The sequence below is a fragment of the Vanellus vanellus genome (genome assembly GCF_965231255.1).
Source record: "Vanellus vanellus genome assembly, chromosome: 1".
Lineage (NCBI taxonomy): Eukaryota > Metazoa > Chordata > Aves > Charadriiformes > Charadriidae > Vanellus > Vanellus vanellus.
In genome coordinates this window covers 174552876-174572627 of record NC_138905.1, presented here as the reverse complement: position 1 = coordinate 174572627, position 19752 = coordinate 174552876, and the positions used below count along the sequence as shown (strand labels likewise).

The following is a 19752-nucleotide window of genomic DNA, read 5'->3' as shown; positions in this document are numbered from 1 at the left end:
ATTAGAGCCAAGTGAGGCATCAAGGAGGAAATGATGAGATGAAAACCAAGAGAAATTCAGAGATGCTGACTGAAGGAAAATGTCAAGTAATAAGTGACTAAATGAAATAAATAAAAAATGTGAAGAAGAAATTAGAAATGCAGTCTGGCTGCAGCAAGCAGAGTGAGCAGGCCAGAGCAATCGCTTGTCAGCAGTCGAACTTGCTGAGCATCTGGTAGCACTCGTTATGTTCAGCAGAGAAATTAGCAAGTGTGAGACTTTCCAAGATATCTGAGTTCTCAGCTGGCAAATGTGTGTGGTCAGAGCTCAGAAAACTTCTGATATTACGTGAAAGTGATAAGAATTTTGTTTAAAATGCAAATTATGACTGTCAAAGGCACAAAGGATTGCATTACTTAAATGACAGCTGCCCTTGTCTCCTTCAGTGAGGTTTGAAGAAGACTTCAGGTACTTAGCTCTTCAAGGAACCAAGTAAACTGGGAAGAAAAACACTGTTTTTCGTATCTATATCAGGTGTAGTGGTTGTATCTCATCCTTGTAATAGCAGCTGGTACCGAATGTTTGAGCATGTGGCAGTTGTTGTCCACGTAATCCTGTGGAAAGTGGTAGTATTATAGGTGCATGCAGGCACGCTGTCTTCACAGCCACGAATATAAACTCCCACTCAAGAGGGAGGAGAAAGCACGTTAAGTTTGCATTATGATAGCAGAGACATCTGTCAAAGCTGAGGACTTTTTGTAAATCTAGGAAAGTTGTTATTCGCAGCTATCGATGGAGTTACTCGGTTCCTGGAAATGCGATGTACATCCCCTTTCTCCCTGGCTACTGTACAGCTGGGAAAAGTGGGGGATGTACAAGGGGAGTGGATGTTTCCCCTCTCACTTGACCCGGAGCAAACATGCTCTTCTGGGGCAGTGCTAGTACTGGGATGGTTTTCAAAACCTGGCGTTCTGAGAAGAGGGTGGTAGGATACTTACCTGTCTAAAACACAGCTGTGTTACCACTAAGCCTTGTCCATGAGACCGGCTGCTAGCAGGAACTAATTCTGGTTCAGGAAGGTTGGAGAGCCAGAATATTTACGTTGGTTATAAGTTAAGGAAATGTCATTGTCAGCATTTTCATTGCATGAATATAAATGTTTAATATCAATAACTTGGAAAACTAATAAACTGAGTGTTAATTCCTCTAATTAAGAGTGTGTAAAAGTTAAATACTTCATACTCACGTAGTCTTTCTATTGACAGAGAAATGAGTGCCTCCTGAAGGCAGTTCATCATAGATACCTCTCGATATAAGACATCTCACAGGTGCACTGCATTTTGGAGATGCCTGTGTTCTTTTATTTTTTTATTAAAAAGGAATCTCAAGGGAAATAATTCAGGCTTAGGTGCCTGAAAGGTGGACACTGAAAGTTAGATCAGATGAATCTTACTTCAGATCTTCAGCCTGGTGACATTATAAATACAATTTTTGCTGTACAACTATGTCTACTTACCTGCTTAGTTTTCAAGATTGAAGTGCATGTTAAGAGTTAATCACTTAGCAGAAGCCAAGTCATCCTCTTCTTGGAATTTACAGGCCTTAGGCAAGATTATGCTTCAACTTCAGCATCTGTGTCAAGGCACAGTTCGAGTGTCTCTCTGCATGCGGGAAAGAAAGGGACGTGCGGTGACCAGGAATACGATCGCTATAGTCTTGAGGATGAGGAAGAGTTTGACCACCTCCCGCCTCCGCAGCCGCGGCTGACTCGCTGCACCCCCTTCCAGAAAGGGATTCCTCACTCACAGACTTTCTCCAGTATCCGGGACTGCAGGAGGAGCCCGACCTCCCCGCACTTCCCTTCAAATACTTATCAGCAGCCCTACTACTCTCCTCAAGCCCAAACTCCAGAGCAGCAACCAAATAGGATTAATGGAGGTGGGTTGCATGCTTTTCTGAGAAGTGGTCTTTTCTCTGTGCAGAATGCCAGTGTCACTTTATAGACCGAGTTGTGTCAACTGAGTGAAGTGTGTTTAGTGTGTGACAGATATATCAGTCTGTGAATTGTGTCAAGCAATTTAAGCCTGTGCAAATGATTGAGATATGTTATTGTTAAGTAATTTGCTACGGAATGTAATCTGTGACCTGATCATGAAAGTTGTTGCTTTAGTTTGTTTTGAAGTGCTTCAAGGATGACCACAAGTGAGGAAAGAGCATCTTTTAGCAGCCTAACAGTTGGCTGGAAGAACTGATTGAGCTTTCGAGCCTGGCCTATGCACATCCATCACGGATACAGTAAAATACAAAATAGGGTTTTCAGATTTTTGTTCCCTTTCTTGTTCCTGACTTTGCTGTTCCCGCAGCTATGCTGTGAATCTGCGATGAGTGCTTATGGCGGGGGTCAACACTCTGCTTCTGTTCCAGGTCTGGTAGGGCAGACTGTTAAAGTAGTGGAAGATAATGTCACTCCCAAATTATACTGGTCCTTTGCTGCTTTTTGCTCTGCATTTGAGGTATATTCCAAAGTCCCTGGAAGATTTGTCTCTCGGTGCTTACTCAAGGCTTAAGTTTTCCTCCATTGTTGCTGTTACCTTCTTTTCATTCCTTATTATGATCACAATTTTCTTCCTCTTGCTGCATCTTCCTTTCCTATTCCTTCAGTCTCTTCCCCAGGCTAATTCAAAACAATTTTCAGTCAGGGTCTTGTCTGTAACATTACAGGTTACAGCTCACCCTTGGGCAGGAAAATAAATATGTTCTTCAAAACAGTTGCTATTTATAGAGTACTACAGGTATGCATGTTGCTTTCCTGACAAATTAGACATGACAGGTTGGTGCCAAAAGCACTCACATTCAAAGACATGGCATGGAAGTATAATTGACAAATGGTGACAAGTGGCAGTACATAAAGAAGGCTGGGATTAACAGAGGGTGAAGTGACATGGGTGTTTGTTGGTACAGCATATGTGCCACATTAATTTCAAAGTTATTTTTCTTGCGAGTGAGGTACAAGAGTGGGACAACACTGATGAGCTTGCAGGAATGTTGGGGAGATAGAAAGGAAGGTTATGGGGCATTTTTGATTCAGGAATAAGGGTAGGATATGGTGCCGTGATCTTTTTATATGGTCCCCAAATGCTTTTCCAGTTATTTTTTTGTGTTCCATGTCAGTGAAACTTAAGCATTGGATGCCCACATAGAAAACTCAGAAGGTACTTACAGGGCACTAAAAATACTAGGCTCCTAGTTTATTAACTAGAAAGCGTATAAATGTAAAAGGCCACCAGTTTTACTACCTGGTTGCCTTTTTTCTCAAGAGCTGTGAGTTGAATAATCTGTTTGGTGTTGCTCAGAAGATGGACACACGCGACTTCAGTTACCTGTTTGCTGGGGTGGCAGACAGTCCTATTATAGCCAGTACCACTATATTTAGAGGGGAATTATCTCTTCAGCTTCTGCACCTTCAGCCTCTGACTCCTGCAGCCCTGATCCACCTGAGTGGCAAATTCTGATGGTGAGAAATGTTACTCTCTCTTCCCCCAAAGAGTTGATTTGTGTTCTTGTATATGCGGTCAATAGCCTGGCCACTGGTTCGTCTGATCTTTCACAGAGCTCTCCATAGAAGAGTAAGCGGCAAGTAAATGCTGAATTTTGGCACTCAGTCTAGGGTGAAAAAAGTGTTTAGCTTTGATACAGTGTCTCCCCAAGACTTGTCTATGTGTTCACGTCAAGTACAATTTTTTGCCTTTAAGAACAAATGGTATCATGGGTCCTGTCCTACCTGCTTCTAGTGAAGCTTGGTATGGCATGCTAGTTGATGTACTTATTCTAACTTTTTAACTACCTATACAAATATGCTGAAGGTGTGATAAACTTGTAAATCTTTAATAATTCTTTTAGAGTATAATATTTGTCACCTGATGAGGAGTGCCTACGTTTAGATGCTGAGATGTAGGTGTCCACATGTCAATGAGAGGTCTAATTCAGCTGCCCACATGTAAGCACTTAGTGCTGTATGAAGTACTTGGATGCACCCAGCTTGGCTTCACCATCCCCGTGTGTCAGTGCTGTTTAGATGCCTTAGAAAACCCCGGGTCTCTCAAAATGGCATGAGGTACCTATGTGTAGGCACTGAATTGTGCGCTAGGTGTCCAGTCTCCCACTATAGCCAATGGTTTACTTGTTCTCCATCCACAGGATTGCATTTCAGGTGGCAGAGAGATTGCCTGGTGTTTCTGGTGCCCTAGTAATATTCTGTGTATGCTTGGAGTGAGAATACTCTTAGACATTTTTCCAGCTGTGTTTGAGGCTGTGATTTTTGAACTCGCACATTGTTCTTGCCAGTGTATTTTAGCGAAGTGCTGCCCCTTGGTGTAATTTTGACACTCTCCATGTATTTTAAAATACTGTACCATCTAGCCCTTATCCCACCAGTGCCCAAAAGCTTGCTGTACTAAAAGGCTCCTGGTAAATGCTAGCACAGAGTGGCAGATGTGTGCATATATATATATATGGTAAGATGTGTGTAATGTGTATTTGAGGCCACCTGCATAGGTTGCAGGCATACCTCTTGTTACCTCTTGAACAACACTTTGCAGCTGTCACCTGTAGAGAGAGTGTGTGTGTTATCTTTGCTTTATTTATTTATTTTTTTTTTATTTCCAGTTCTGCCAAGAATTTACTAATGGGAAAGCTTTGCATGAAATCTGCTTTTTTTTTTTTTTCCGGCCTTCCAGGACCTAAAGGGGGCCTACAGGAGAGCTGGGGCATGTAGTGATAGGACAAGGGGAAATGGCTTTAAACTGGAAAAGGGCAGGTTCAGATTAAACATTAGGAAGAAGTTTTTCACTTCGAGGGTGGTAAGGCACTGGAACAGGTTGCCCAGAGAGGTTGTTGAGTCCCCATCCCTGGAGGTGTTCAAGGCCGGGCTGGATGTGGCCTTGGGCAATCTGGTCTCGTGAGAGGTGTCCCTGCCTATGGCAGGGGGGTTGGAACTTGATGATCTTCAAGGTCCTTTCCAACCCAAACCATTCTATGATTACCTTTTCATGTTGATTTTTATGTTTTTAGCTTGTTGATAGCTTCATAAACAGGCTACAGATACCATTCATTTGAAAAATTTTGCTTTTCTTTTCCAGAAATTACTGGTTATGAGTTACTTCATTGCATACGCTTCTGGGGAATAACTTTTATCAGGCAAAATACTACAAACTTCACTGGTTGTTGCAACATCCTTGTCTCATTTGGAAAGCTGCAAAGGTGTTTTTTGTTTGGCTGTTTCTTTGGTTTTTTGTTTTTTTTTTTTTTTTTTTTAGCGAACTCCAGGCAGATGCAGAAGAGCAGCATTTCAGCACAGTATAGACTAACATTGATTTGTGTGTTTGGAGAGGTGAGAAAAGGTCTGTTCTAATTGATTTACAGAGTGTTTTTCTGCTCATAACCTCTCTTGTTCAGTAAGGAAGGAAGAATTTGCTGTAGGAAGTTGTTGCAGACTTCATTAAAGAAAAGGAGGAAAAAAAGTCTTACTTTGTCACCTTTGAAGTTATATTGAGGATAGCGATCAGTGGGGAGAAGTCATGGAAGGATAATGGAAAAATCCTTAATTTGCTGTAACTATCTGTGGTGGGAGACACATGCCTGTGAAGTCAGGGCGAGATGAAGTAATAATTCTGAATAAAAAAGTGTTCAATGTTAGCAAAATGTAGGTATTGACAATCATGAGGAACAGTGTCTCTCACTTAACCAAAAGACTTGCTTTTAGTTCTTAATCTGTATTTGTGTTTTTTCACACTGATGTGTCTGTTGTATCAACTTACTATTCCACAAACCTTTAACTAGACCCTGGTGTATTTGGGATGCCGTAAATGTTATAATCATAACAAATGTAATGCAGGTACTGAACTCAGGTCTTCAAAAATGAGGAAGAGAAATTGATCCCTTGAAGTGAAGTTCTAATTAAGTCTACAAGTTTAAGGATTTCAGAACAAACTGAATATCTACATTATATAGAACGTAACGTTTAAAATACGAAAGCACAGATTTTTTTCCTTATGGTTTTGCCCTGACTTGTTTATGCATATAATGCAGGCAGGGCAGAGTTGAACTTGCAGGGTTTGTGTGAAGGATTTAAATAGGTGTAAGAAACTGCTAAGGTAGCTTAAATGGTGATACAGATTTCTCTGAGACACCGATAACTTAAGATTCATTGTATCGCATTCCTTAACGATAGTGCACTTCTGGTGAGGTGTGCAAGTCCTTTTTGTTCAAATAAAACATTGACAGTGCTTGCAGAGGATAACAATGAATGAGTAAATGTGTTTAAGGCACTTCACTGTAGAGTCAACTTAAGCCCTCCTTGCAAGGAGATCCTCACTGGATGAGGCGTTTTGGCAGAGAGAAGATGATATTTATCAAGAAGTGCTACAGAACTCGCAGTTTGGCGGCCCACCAAGAGCACACCTCTTTTGGGGCAGCTTTGCTCTGAGGGCAAGGTCTCCTTGTGTGCTACATGAACGTTAATCTTCGGCTGGTGATAGTATAAAAAAAAGAAAAAAACGAAAAAAAAAAGAAACAGAAGTAGTGGAATGGGGGCAGCCACCAGCAGTGCTGGGACCAGAAGACAGGAGGCAGGTGCTGCCAGTTCTGGTGTCCTGTCAGAAAGAAGCTGGGCCACTGATCCCAGGCTGACTGCAGAGAAAAAACAGCATCAGGGGAAGAACTTACTGGAAAAAATCAGAACTGAAGCAGCTGGGTAAGAAGCAAACTGCTGTCTTTACTGTAATTTTGTGGAATGTTTGACAAAAGGGGCACTTTTGCCTGCTTTTTGACCTGTTTCTCACCAGCAATGAGCATGATCTGTGCTGTGGGGTGGTCTCTTCATGCACATTTTCAGTTGAGGGCAGAGGAACCCTGTATTTCACAGTGCCCGGTTTTTCCTGTGCTCAAGGCAAGAGGCAATTCAGTGTGAATGCCACATAGGGGGAAAAAGTTTAAACATGCGGTAAGCGGTTTTTGGTGTATCATTCTGCTGCATATATGTGAAACAAGGGCAGTATATGCCACCTAAAGAACACTGAAGTGACAAGCACGTGTATATATGCATGAACTCTTCTGAGAAGGTGGTAATAATCAGTTTCTGATTATTAACTTCCTTGCATGACCTGTCCTTGCATTTTCTTCACACTTTCAAATATCTCAATAATACGATGTCTGTAGGTCCTGCGATTACACCTCAAAGAAGATTGGGAAGGGCAAAGGTACATCTGTGATGCTTTATATGGCTGCATCCTACTTAAACCTCATATTTGTTTCGGCCTAGATTATAGTTGAGACTCAACAGTGCGTCAAAATAACTATGGATGCTGTAGAAGGTGCAGGTCCTTAGGATTTCCTCACTGGTGTTAATATCAACATCTTCCTAACAGAATGAACTGTAAACAACTGATGATTATTTTTTTTTAGGCTTGCCACTGAACCACATTAGTGCAGAAGAGGTAGCAGAAACTGTAGCAAATTTCAGCATTCATCATAAACAGGACTCTTTGGACAAATTACTTCTCACCTGAGAATACATCTCAACTCTACTCCTTCACTCTTCCTCTCTGTTAATTTTCTCATCAATTTTAGCAGAGCAAAAAGCTCTAGAAAGGGAAGTTTTGCCACTAGCAGCTTGGAAAAATATTTTTTTCTCATGTATTTCCAGCAAGTTTGTATCTAATCATGTCACAGCAGCCTGAAATAATATTAAAGTCACATAACTCCCACCTTCTGCTTCCATATATCAAGCTCACAAGAGCCAGCGTTTCTTTTACCAACAAAAGGTCTGTAAGACTCTTTCCACTATTCTTATGAGGGGAACAGGTGACAGAACAAACTTCAAGAAGGAGATCAAAGAGAATGCATCATCCGAGGAGATGAAAGCTGCAAAATGCCATCAAGACGATCGTTTCTGGGTTTTCCCCAAACACAGAACTGACCTGCTATTTTCATTGCTTTTCAGGGCCATTTATCTCAGCAGACACAAGGACCCATCAAAGAAGTAGTGCAGATGCTCGATGGATGAGAATTTGCAGGTGCAGCAGGAATCTGCTGCTTGAGGACTGAATGACTCAGCAGCAGAGCAGACTGCTGGAACGAGAAGGGACTAATTGAACAGGAGGAGAAAGACGTGGCCACCCACAACATGGAGGAAATCCAAGCTACTTCTGTACCTATTTTTCTTGCTATTGTAGCATCCACTGGACAATTCAAGGCACAGATCATGCCTGTAGTGGCTCATGCAGTCCCTGAAGAGCATGTAGAGTCCAAGGAGTTCTGCTTATACAATGTGATATGTGAAAAGTATTAGAAAAGATGTTTTATACAGTACCATCTTCCCTACCACCATCCTGCTGCTCAGACCTTTTTTTTGCCAAGTGCTGTGGTGTTGACCTAGGATTTCAAAGGGTAGGCTAGGGCTCCAAAATTAACAGTAGCTACAGACATCCCATATTCATGAGTTTTCTGCCACTCTGGGCCAAGGATTGCATCATAGGAAGGCAGTTCCCTTTCTAGTTTGCAAAATCATGAGTATTTCAGAAATAGGGACATATAGTAGCTGTATGGATGCCATTGTTTGCATCCGCAGGACAGTTTTGGAAGCCTGAAAACTCATAAATCATTGTTATATCAGTGATATTAATACTTACCACCTGCCTGAACCACAGTGGGTAATCCCTTTGCTAATGTTCATTGCTGTACTGCTGACAGTTTCAGCCTGCCAGTGTTAGTGGTGAGTCACTGAAGCACAACAACTCTAACTGTGATGAAGGATTACCCTTAAACTGGTTCTTTATTAGGATTTGGCTGTACTCTAGTTTCCGGGAACTCAGACGTTTTCCTTTTCCTGCACTGAACTCCTCCTTGTCTTATCTCCCATACCTACTGTTTGATTTCAAAAATATGAAAATGTAGTGTATTTAATTTATGGGAATATTTAAACTACTTTCTAGACAGCAATGGTTTTCTACGTCAGACCATGTATGGTGACTGAAAGTCAACCTTAGTTGAGATGGAAGAGAAGAATGTCTCATCGTTACAGGAGTAGTGTTCATGATACAGTGTCAAGGGCAGATAGGCACTAGTAATTGGAACTTGGGACATGAGGTTATTAGAAATGCTGGGCCTTTGAAGTACAAGGATATTTTTGACTATTTGCGAGATTCTGTACCAGTTCTTATCATGAGGACCAATCATAAAAAACAGCTGGCATTGTAGCCTTGCTGTGGCTCAGTTCACTGGAATTACGTAGGCATCACATGTATTGAAGTTACTGTTAGTGACTCCTAATACCTTGTATAGATAGAACTGTACTGTCACTTCTTATTACTTGTCAGTTGTTAGCAGCTTTAAGGATTAGAGGAGCTCATGATGGTGCTGATTAGGTTATATATTTATGTGGACTGATAAACAGAGATTCCTAAGTTAATTCACTGTGTCTGTGGACTGAACTTGCCCTTTGTGAGCTAAGAGGTCGACCCAAAACAGTAATTCCAAGCTGTGCGTGATGTGTCGTTCCTGTGCATAAATCCAAAACATCAATCCTGAAATGCCCTGTTTGCTGTTGGAGAGAGCAGTCGTAGCTGCCTGTTAGAAGACAAGCATACCTCTGCTTTCTGTTGGAGTGTAAGAACTGGAGGCAGATGGCTGCCAGGCACTGGAACCTACGGCAGGGGCAGGAGCTGGTGGCCTCCATGCTGACCATGGTACCAGAAGAAACATAGCCACCTCAGCAGAGCACAGCACTTGTGCTCCTGACCCTGGAGAAGAGGCCAGCGGTAGTGGTGTTGTGAATGACAATTTAACAAGTGACCTGTTGTTTCCCCACAGCGGTGCTTTACTGAAGTCTGTCATGTCACAGGAGGCAATTCAGACCAGATCATTCTGTCTCCACCAGTCTCTTCTGATTCATTCTCCGCCAGTCTCTTCTTCGGCAGTCATCCATCTCCCTTTGGCCCTGCGGCACAAGAGACCAAAAGAGCTTCACCTTAGATTACCTAATGCTGTTGTGGTTGGGAAGGCTTCCTGAGATGTCAGACTTGGTTTTGCCTTCTCTCTCCAAATCAACTAGCGTGAGTGGGGTTGCATCTTCTGACCTCTTAGACACTTGCCTTAGCTGTTGAACCTGCCCCAGAAACATTTGGGGCATTTGCAGCTTTCCTTTTGTGAAAGGCCCTGCAGACCTGTTCTGAAAATGCCCACCAAGTCAGGCACTAAAGTGAGGTTGGAGGGAGAACCACCAGATTTGAAAATCCTGATGTCAACCCAGGGCTCCAAGCAACTGAACAGCATCAAGACTTAGCAGGTTTTGCGCATGGCCACCTGCAGAAACTTAACATGGTAATGAGGTCAGGTACTGAATGGAATATTTTATCCTCTCATTGGTGCCTGAAATTAAGACTTTAGTCACTTAGGATGGATTGATCTCACCTGTCTTCAGACATCCACAGGGTAGATATCTGTGTCTGACTCTGTCACTGCAGTCTTGCTTTGTATTCAGGGCGAAGAAACAGGCACATTTAGGGCATGATTCATCTGACCTACTTTAGACATTTACATGAAACTCATCCTTATTATGGCATTTTAGCGTTTAAATCTTTGTGATTCTGAAAATGTACTGCCTATTAGTGTCTTTAAAATTACTTGTGAATAATCGTGCTGTTACAGTAGTCAGAAGGATTCAATTAGTAGGCTGCCAATAACATATTCATATTCTTCCTGCAGAGCAAAACTTTTCCTTTTGTCAAAGCAATTTGCTTTAATTTTGTCTTTCTACAGAAATTATTCAGAGGCTGCATGTGTTTGTTGGAAATTCTGACATGACTGCGGATGTTGTCTTCTTTTGCTTCAGATAAACTTCGAAGAAGCATGCCTAACCTCGCTCGGATGCCAAGTACCCCCACCATTAACAGTAACGCTGGCTTTGCTAGTTCTCCAGTCACTGTGAGGAACAGCCAGAGCTTTGACTCCAATTTGCACGGAGCGAGTAATGGGATTTCAAGGATGCAGTCGTGTAGTAAGTACCTGTGTTCTTTGACTGCACACAAGGTATCAATAGAGGGGGAAAATACATGCTGTGGTCACCAATCCTCTGCTTTATGAAAAATTAAAAGCAGACTGTGTTCCTCTTGCACCAGATTTTAATATAGCTCAGGATTTTCAAAGTTTCTATTTTGGAAAGGAAATCCTGCTGATACTGTTACGCGGTATTGAGAGTTTCATCACCTCCTCTTTTTTTTTTTTTCCTGTTCATTTTGTGCCAACTTTAAAACTGAAATTATAATAAGTAGTATTATAGAAGCACCAATAATGCAATTAATTCATATAAGCTTACAATTTTAATTTTGATACTAGAATTGAAAACTGCTTTTCTTGGTAACTTATACGATGCTGGTTTTACAGTACACTGTATAAATAGTATCTTAAAATACATGACCTCTCTTCTACTGGAGTTAAGCCATTTTCTTCCGAGCAAATGTGGTAAACAGAGGGTTATATACTCAAGTATAATATACTTGTTGAGTGGGGAAATTAAAATTACTTTGTAATTAGTTTAATTTAAATGACTTCTTGATTGGAGGATGAAAGGAGTATTGATCCAGTGGATGTTGAATTATTAATATAGAATGTGAACAAGATAGATCAAGATCCAAACCCATCTTTTGTAGCACAGTGGTTGAGGTACTCTGAGAGGAAATGGAAAAAGTGGATTTCATTGGACAGAGGCAGGAGAAAGGATCTAACTTACACCTCCCATGTCCTGTGAGGTTTTGGAGGCAGAAGTTGGCAAGATCTTTTCCTGTGGGTGGTTTTTTTGGGGGTTGGTTTTTTTTTTTTTTTTCAAATTTGAACAGAATTTACAAATGTCTTCAAGACGATTAAACTGCATCTTTTCTGGAAAATATACCTGACTGCTGAACATATTTTGTTTTATTTTTGTCCTGTTTGAATAGGAGAATGGAAGTAGTTGTTCAGGTTCCCACTTGAATTTGCATGGTGCAGCACTGAGGGTCTATTTTTATTTACTGGTTTAGAAATATATGTTTCTCTGTGTGTTTATGTGTGTGTGTATAAAATGTGATTTTTTTCTGAAATAATTTTTTGAAAAACAATTCTAATAGGTGTCTGTGCTGGGGAATTTAAGGAGCTGTGTTGTGATGCGAGTTCCATAGCAATATATTGCCAGTATTTAATTCAATAACACATCTGTATTTTCTCCTGTGTCTTTAGATGATTTTAAGATGCCCTTTTTCAAAGACTTGAAAAAGGATTGGCCTGTATGTGCTATGTTAGTTTATGTGCTTCAGGCTTTTGACGGTTTGCTTTTGATATGTGGACTCTGAAACAGATGTAAGTCTGATGTACACCAGAGGGCAGGATTGTGTAGAAAATCTATATATAAAGCTTCTGGAACCCGAAGCATTGATTTTTAAGGTGATAGTTTACATAACATCAGCCTTTGAATATACTGTTATATTCAAGACCTTTTTATAGCCTTTTTATTGTTTTTATACATAAAGCTTAGACTTCTGTGATGTCTTATAATGCTTTAATGCAATGTTCCTTAAACAAGATGTGGTTATTGCAAGCAACCTTACAAAAATATAAATGATCTAATGGTAATTAACTTATACTGTCATTAATTTCTCTTCTTAAAAACTCTAATTTCATAGGTGGTATTAGCGTGCTTGTATAATGGCTAATGAAACCTCTTTGAGGGGAGAAAAAAGGATGAATATGGGGTGGGACTTTTGTTCAGGATAGGGATGGAACAGGGTATTTTAGTTTAGTGCAGTGGATCCAAGGGTTTTTTCAATTTGTAGTTGGCAGTAAATTGTATAATGATGTATTTGTCCCTATTCAGATCTATCTAAAAATGAGCATTACTACCTGGCTGCATCTGTTGCATACTGACCTTGTTACTTCCTTTTCTACCATTCTGTGCAGTTCCGTCACCAGGACAGCTTCAACACAGAGTTCACAGTGTGGGACATTTTCCAGTGTCTGTCAGACAACCTCTCAAAGCTACTGCCTACGTAAGCCCAACCGTACAAGGTGGTGGTGGTAGTAACAGCAGTAGCAGTAGCAGTATTCCAGTGTCCAACAACTTGCAGTTATATTCCAACACTGGGATCCCAATGCCAAACAAGACTGCCAGTCAAGGGATTGTAGGGCGCAGTGCTCTTCCAAGACCATCGCTGGCCATCAATGGAAGTGGCATACCCAGGAGTAAAATTGCACAGCCAGTTCGAAGGTAAGAGTTAAACAGACCTCCTTTCCCTATGTGGATGGCTTTGGGTTAGATTGTAGGTTGGTTTGTTTACTTGTTTTGGTTTTTTGTTTTGTTTTCTTTCTCCTGCATATGAAGCTGGGCTATAAAACAGAAGAGTTTCTAGCTCCCAGTGCTAAATCACCAACTGGGTGAAGACTTCTTTCCAGAAATAGCGATGGACAGTGCTTGCTGGTAGTTCCTAGTAAACTATGATAATTGATAGAATGTAATCACATCTAAATCAGAATGGATTGGAGCCCATCAGTAAGAAATCAAAACAAATGGAAACCTCCTATAATTAACATGTGGCTTGCGTTCCTCCAGAGTTCTGCCAACTGCTATTTCAATGTCACCGGATGAGCAAATCTTAGAGTACTTAAATAGAAAGAGTTGCACATCTGTTGCAGTAAATGGCAGTAGACTGTAAAAATGCAACTTGTGACATTACAGCATTGTAAGGAAGGAAATATCCTGGATATTTGTGCTGGTTGAACCAGCATCGTTTAAATTCCAGCTGGGAGACAACAGGCAAACAGGGAATCCTGGAGTATCACGTGCTTGCAGTGAGCTATACTGTTAAGCAAATGCATTTTTCCAAGATAATTTAATCTCCAAATTACTATTATTTTTTTTTGTATTAGGGTAAGCGATAAAATAAGCTTAAGGAAAGATACTCTTTTAATCACCTTATCACAGCTGGGAGTTAAACTCTTAGCTGTATGTTCTGTGATTAATAGGTGATTAAGTTTCTCAAAGAGAAAATTCTATCAGCTTGTGTCAGCTCTTCCAACTATTTCTTCCCCTGTCTTGTGAGGGCCCGCTGTGTGACCACCTGGTTTTCTGTGGGATGAACTGTTTAGCTCTCACCGTTTTTGCGCTTTTCACTAGATACTGGCTAGATCCAGAATAAGTTCAATTGCTCGCATTCTCTCTTTGGTTGAGTTACTCAGGGATTACACCAATGTGACTGACAACAGATTTTGACCCACTGCGGTGAAACTTTGATAAAGAGCCGTCAGGTTTCTTCTTTGATGAAGACTGTACCATGAGATTTCTGTTATAACCTCCTTTGCTCTCTGCTGGAACTCGCTCTGTTAGAGTTCTTTATAGTAGAGGGTTTTCTTTCTTTTTTTTCCTTTTCCTTTCCTCCACTTCGTGTTCTTCTGCAGAGCTCTTAAATCTTTCATAGCAACATGTGAGAAAGAGACTTTGTGGGCCGTGAAGACCAGTCCCTTGCTATTTTGTAACTTTTCATACAACAGACAATATTAAAGAAAAACAAAATTAAGAGGTTTCAGTGGGAGGGTGAGACACTGTACTCTCAACACTGTTTTTATTAGAAGCTGATTCAAGTCAGTAACAAAGCTGTTCATAGTCCATAAAGTCTGGGCTCCTGTCTTCTTACCTTCAGATGTACCTTAGCAGCATCATATGTTGCCGTAGAGCCAAACCAACAATCCTTAAAGTTGGATGGTCTTTGCACTGTGGGAATGACAAGTTTATAGGACTCTAAAAACACAAGCAGAATTGGAGCTCATCCTACAGTTCTTTAAGACCCTCGTTTCATTTTATTTATGCTTGTGGAAAATAAAGGCGGTTTCAGTTCATAAGGAATTTGCTGGTAAGGAATTCAGCCTTCAGAGGCAGATTTTCTCACTGTTGATTTTTGTCACTGTGGTCATTTCTAAGGAATGGTATTTCTGATTATCAGTTTAAGAGTCTAGCTTCTTTCAGTATACTGAACATTAAACAGTGTTTTTAGTGATGACTTGATAAAAAGTAGAACGGGTCTTTTGGTTTTTAAATAAAACAGATGTTCAGGGAGAAGTGCACGTTCAGAGCAAAGCTCTGTCTTCATACCTGCGTCCAGTTCTGAGCTCCCCAGTTCAAGAAAGACAGGGATCTGCTGGAGAGGGTCCAGCAAAGGGCTACGAAGATGATCAGGGGATTAGAACATCTTTCATATGAGGAAAGGCTGAGGAACTTGGGTCTCTTTAGTATAGAGAAAAGAAGAATGAGGGGGGATCTTATTAATGCTTTCAAATACTTAAAGGGAGGATGCCAGAGGGATGGGAGGAGTCTTTTTTCAGTGGTGCCCATTGATAGGACGAGGGGTAATGGGCACAAGCTTGAACATAGGAAGTTCCATCTTAACATGAGGAGGAACTTCGTCACTTTGAGGGTAGTGGAGCACTGGAACAGGCTGCCCAGAGAGGTTGTGGAGTCTCCCACTCTGGAGACATTCAAAACCTGCCTGGACGCTGTCCTGTGCAACCTGTTGTAGGTGACCCTTCTCTGGTGGGGGAGTTGGACTAGATGATCTCCAGAGGTCCCTTCCAACCCTGACTATTCTGTGATTCTGTGACCTGTGGCCAGACTGTTAGGTAGCCAAGTTATTTGTCTTTTAGATACTTAAAATAGGTTGTTAGACACTTTACAAAGGGTCTGCATTAGGGAACTTCAGTATTTACTGTATAGGATCAAACAAGTGATGACTGAGTGCTTTTGATAGCTATTATTTTATTTTACAAATTAAGATAACCAACTTGGCTAAGTATTAACTGCTTTTTTCCTTGCCATCAGAGATTCATGCATCAAAAAGCAGTGTAAAGAAATTTTAACAGTATAGTCCCTCTCTAATTAGCTTTACAAGTGAGGCAGCACTCTTTTTGTTCCTGTTGAATGGATTCATGTGACCTCCAGCCCTTTCCAACTCCATGCTCTGGATTTTTGCAGACCTACCTTCTCGCCTCCCATCCTCTATCTGCCAGTCCTCTGCTTTCAGCCCTTACCTGGGGGTATGATGTGAGAGGCAGCAGGGGTGGCTTCCCGTAGGGCGAGGTGAGCTGGGAGCCAAGTGGGACAGCCAGGCTGCCCCACAGTACCCAACCAAGAGCAGCACTGATGGTGACCAGGGTCAGCCAACAGTCCCAGTCTCCAGACAAGTCATAGAATCATAGAATGGCTTAGGTTGAAAAGGACCTTGAAGGTCATTGAGTTCCAACCCCCCTGCCATAGGCAGGGACACCTCCCATAGACCAGGTTGCTCAAAGCCCCGTCCAGCCTGGCCTTAAACAACTCTAGGGACGGGGTCTCAACAACTTCTCTGGGCAACCTGTTCCAGTGTCTTACCACCCTCATAGTAAAAAATTTCTTCCTAATATCTAACCTAAATCTCCCTTCTTCCAGTTTGAAGCCATTCTCCCTTATCCTATCACTACATGCCCTTGTAAAAAGTCCCTCCTCGTCTTTCCTGTAGGCCCCCTTTAGGTACTGGAAGGCCACAATAAGGTCTCCCGGGAGCCTTCTCTTCTCCAGGCTGAAGTACCTCAACTCTCTCAGCCTCTCTTCACAGGAGAGGTGCTCCAGCCCTTGGATCATCTTTGTGGCCCTCCTCTGGACCCGCTCCAGCAGGTCCGTGTCTTTCCTATGTTAGGGGCTACAGAACTGGATGCAGTACTCCAGGTGGGGTCTCATGAGAGTGGAGTAGAGGCGCAGAATCACCTCCTTTGACCTGCTGGCCACATTTCTTTTGATGCAGCGCAGGATACGGTTGGCCTTCTGGGCTGCGATCGCGCATTGCTGGCTCATGTTGAGCTTCTCGTCAATCAGCACCCTCAGGTCCTTCTCCTCAGGGTTGCTCTCAATCCATTCTGTGCCCAGCCTGTATTTGTGCTTGGAATTACCAAGTCCAGTGACAAGGCAGGTCCCAGCTAAAGCCAGGAAGTCAATTGGCAGGTCAGGGTCTGGATCGTCCCAGGTACCAGGCACAGACATGACAGAAAGGTAAGCACAGCTCTGTAGCCATGGTGCGAGGCTTGCTCGCTCCTGCTGCCTTGCCCTGGAGCAAGTCACTGCTATCCAGCTGATGATGGGAAAGTAGAAAGGGACTATAGACCCTTCAAAACTCTGTTATCTCAAACCACGTGGCATCATACTGTGACAGCCTGTGTTTGTTTGAAACTGTTTTCAGTGCTGCCACACTGCCCTGTAGCAGAGATTCAGCTCTGGATACACAGCAGTATTCTTACAGTTATTTTCAGCTTGGTTAATTGTTCTTTACCCTCTCCATTCTTTCTTGAAGGTTGTTAAACATACTTTCCTCTTTTTCTTTCTGGAAGAAAAAGAAATGAAAGCAGCCTTTGCAGAAAATGACAGAGGCAGGTTGTGTTTTATGACTCAAGTAACTGGGTTTATATCAAAGAGAAGTGATCCCACAACAAAGCGGAGCCACACAAAAGCAGCTTGGCAGAACCTAAGTTTAACCAGCTTTTTTTTTTTTACTTAAGTGCAATGTTTTTGCCACTAAAAAAGCAGTTGTAGCAGAGAGGCGAGAAGCTGCTCTGGTGACTGCTTTTAACTTACTGACTCTGCCTGCCTTTCAACATACTTCTGCCAAATGCCAAGGGCATTTGGAAGGGACAGGGAGGCATCAGCAATTCACAGAAAAAGCAGAGAAGTGTGAGAACAAGTCTTGACACCTGTCTTTATAAGAAACAGTTGCACAGAATTGAGGCACTATTTTCAGTAAATTCTGGTCTAACTAAAATATGATTGTGGCCAATTAGAGATAGCCTGCCTTGTCACCAGTGAGTTGGTGGTCAGATGGTTGTTTTTCCTTTTTTCACTCTTATTTGAAACGGTTACCTCGGTAGTATCTGGAGGGTTTGAAAAGATGGTCAACTAATGTTTTATAGTAAGTCCTTGTTGAGAAGTGAGGGATGCAGCCTGGGTGTGAGTGTGCGGGCCCAGAGGACAGCAAGTTCCCTGCAGGGGTGGTAGTACTGGAACTGGTGGCTCTCTGACTTCAGCTGTGGGATGGAAACACATCATCACTTGTCTGGATAAGAGGGTCTGGAGCAGGACTTGGAGTTCTTCAACTGAGGTTCAACGGAGGTTCAACAAGGCCAAGTGTCGGGTCCTGCACTTGGGTCACAACAACCCCATGCAGCGCTACAGACTGGGGGCGGAGTGGCTCGAAAGCTGCCTGGCAGAAAAGGACCTGGGGGTGTTGGTGGACAGCCGGCTGAGCATGAGCCAGCAGTGTGCCCAGGCAGCCAAGAAGTCCAACACCATCCTGGCCTGCATCAGGAATAGTGTGGTGAGCCGGACTAGGGAAGTAATCATCCCCCTGTACTCGGCACTGGTGAGGCCTCACCTCGAGTACTGTGTTCAGTTTTGGGCCCCTCACTACAAGAAGGACATTGAGGTGTTGGAGCGTGTTCAGAGAAGGGCTACAAAGCTGGTGAAGGGTCTGGAGAACAAACCTTATGAGGAACGACTGAGGGATCTGGGGTTGTTTAGCCTGGAGAAGAGGAGGCTGAGGGGAGACCTTATCACCCTCTACAACTACCTGAAAGGAGGTTTTAGAGAGATGGGAGCTGACCTCTTCTCCCTGGCGACAAGTGATAGGACAAGAGGAAATGGGTTCAAGTTATGTCAGGGCAGGTTTAGATTGGATATTAGGAAGCATTTTTTCACTGAAAGGGTTATTAAACATTGGAATAGGCTGCCCAGAGAGGTGGTGGATTCACCATCCCTGGAGGTGTTTAAGAAAAGGGTAGATGAGGTGCTTAGGGACATGGTTTAGGAGTGGTGGTGTTCTTATCAGGGTAGGTTAATGGTTGGACTTGATGATCTTAAAGGTCCCTTCCAACCTCACTGATTCTATGATTCTATGATTCTATAACTGATAAGATGCCAAAATTCGTTACTGTTAGTGCATCGTGTTTTTATAAAGTGCTGTTTTTTTGACGGGTGTGCTGAGCGCTACGACTTTTTGGAGAATATTTCCCATTAGATCTCTGCTGTCCATCCATATTGGAATATGTCTGCTGTCCATAGTGACACAAATAGGTTTCTATTGCCTTTAGCCCTGAAGAACAAGATCTTCTCATTTAGAGGGGTCTCATGCATCATGAGAATTATTTACGAAATTCCTTTTCGCCAACCTTTTATCCTGCTAAGACCAGTAACAGTAGTGGGAAGTAGCCTTAATTTCACCTTAGATCTTTACATTTGCATTAGCATAGAGCCAGAAATATACCAGAGTTACATTTCCAAGTGAGCCACAAAGCCAGTGTCACTGCAGAAGCAAATGATGTGTTTTACCTTGATCTTTCATGTGAAATATGACTTCCTTTGTGGTTTTTTTTGTCATTCATTTAATACAGTTTTCTTCAGCCTCCAAAGCCACTTTCGTCGCTCAGCACGATGCGGGATGGGAACTGGAGAGATGGCTGCTATTGATAAAGGATGCCCATCAACAGTGGAAAATAAATAATGTGGATTTCATTACCCAGCTGGCTGGGTAACAATGATTTGGGAAAAGAGGGTCATACAGTATTATTCCCCCTGGGATTTTAATACGTAACCATCCATAATGCAATGTCTTTTTTAAAAAATGAACATCTTATCAAAATACTAAAAATTGCACTTAATCAGTTACCTGAACAGCTGCGTTG

The 19752-nt window shown here is 42.1% G+C and overlaps 1 protein-coding gene across 3 annotated transcripts in view; it reads left to right on the top strand.

Annotated features, from left to right (window-relative positions):
* SLAIN1 (SLAIN motif family member 1) overlaps nucleotides 1-19537 on the top strand; it is a gene marked incomplete at both ends in the record, with an annotated part of 54413 nt that extends 34876 nt beyond the window's left edge. For 2 of the 3 annotated variants that reach the window (XM_082486120.1, XM_082486119.1), the window contains 4 exons: nucleotides 1579-1917; nucleotides 10868-11032; nucleotides 12964-13270; nucleotides 19462-19537. In XM_082486120.1, the coding sequence (XP_082342246.1) occupies nucleotides 1579-1917; nucleotides 10868-11032; nucleotides 12964-13270; nucleotides 19462-19537 (887 nt within the window). The remainder of the gene's footprint in view (nucleotides 1-1578; nucleotides 1918-10867; nucleotides 11033-12963; nucleotides 13271-19461) is intronic. The other variant, XM_082486121.1, reaches the window with a different exon arrangement.
* Nucleotides 19538-19752: the final 215 nt, after the last annotated feature.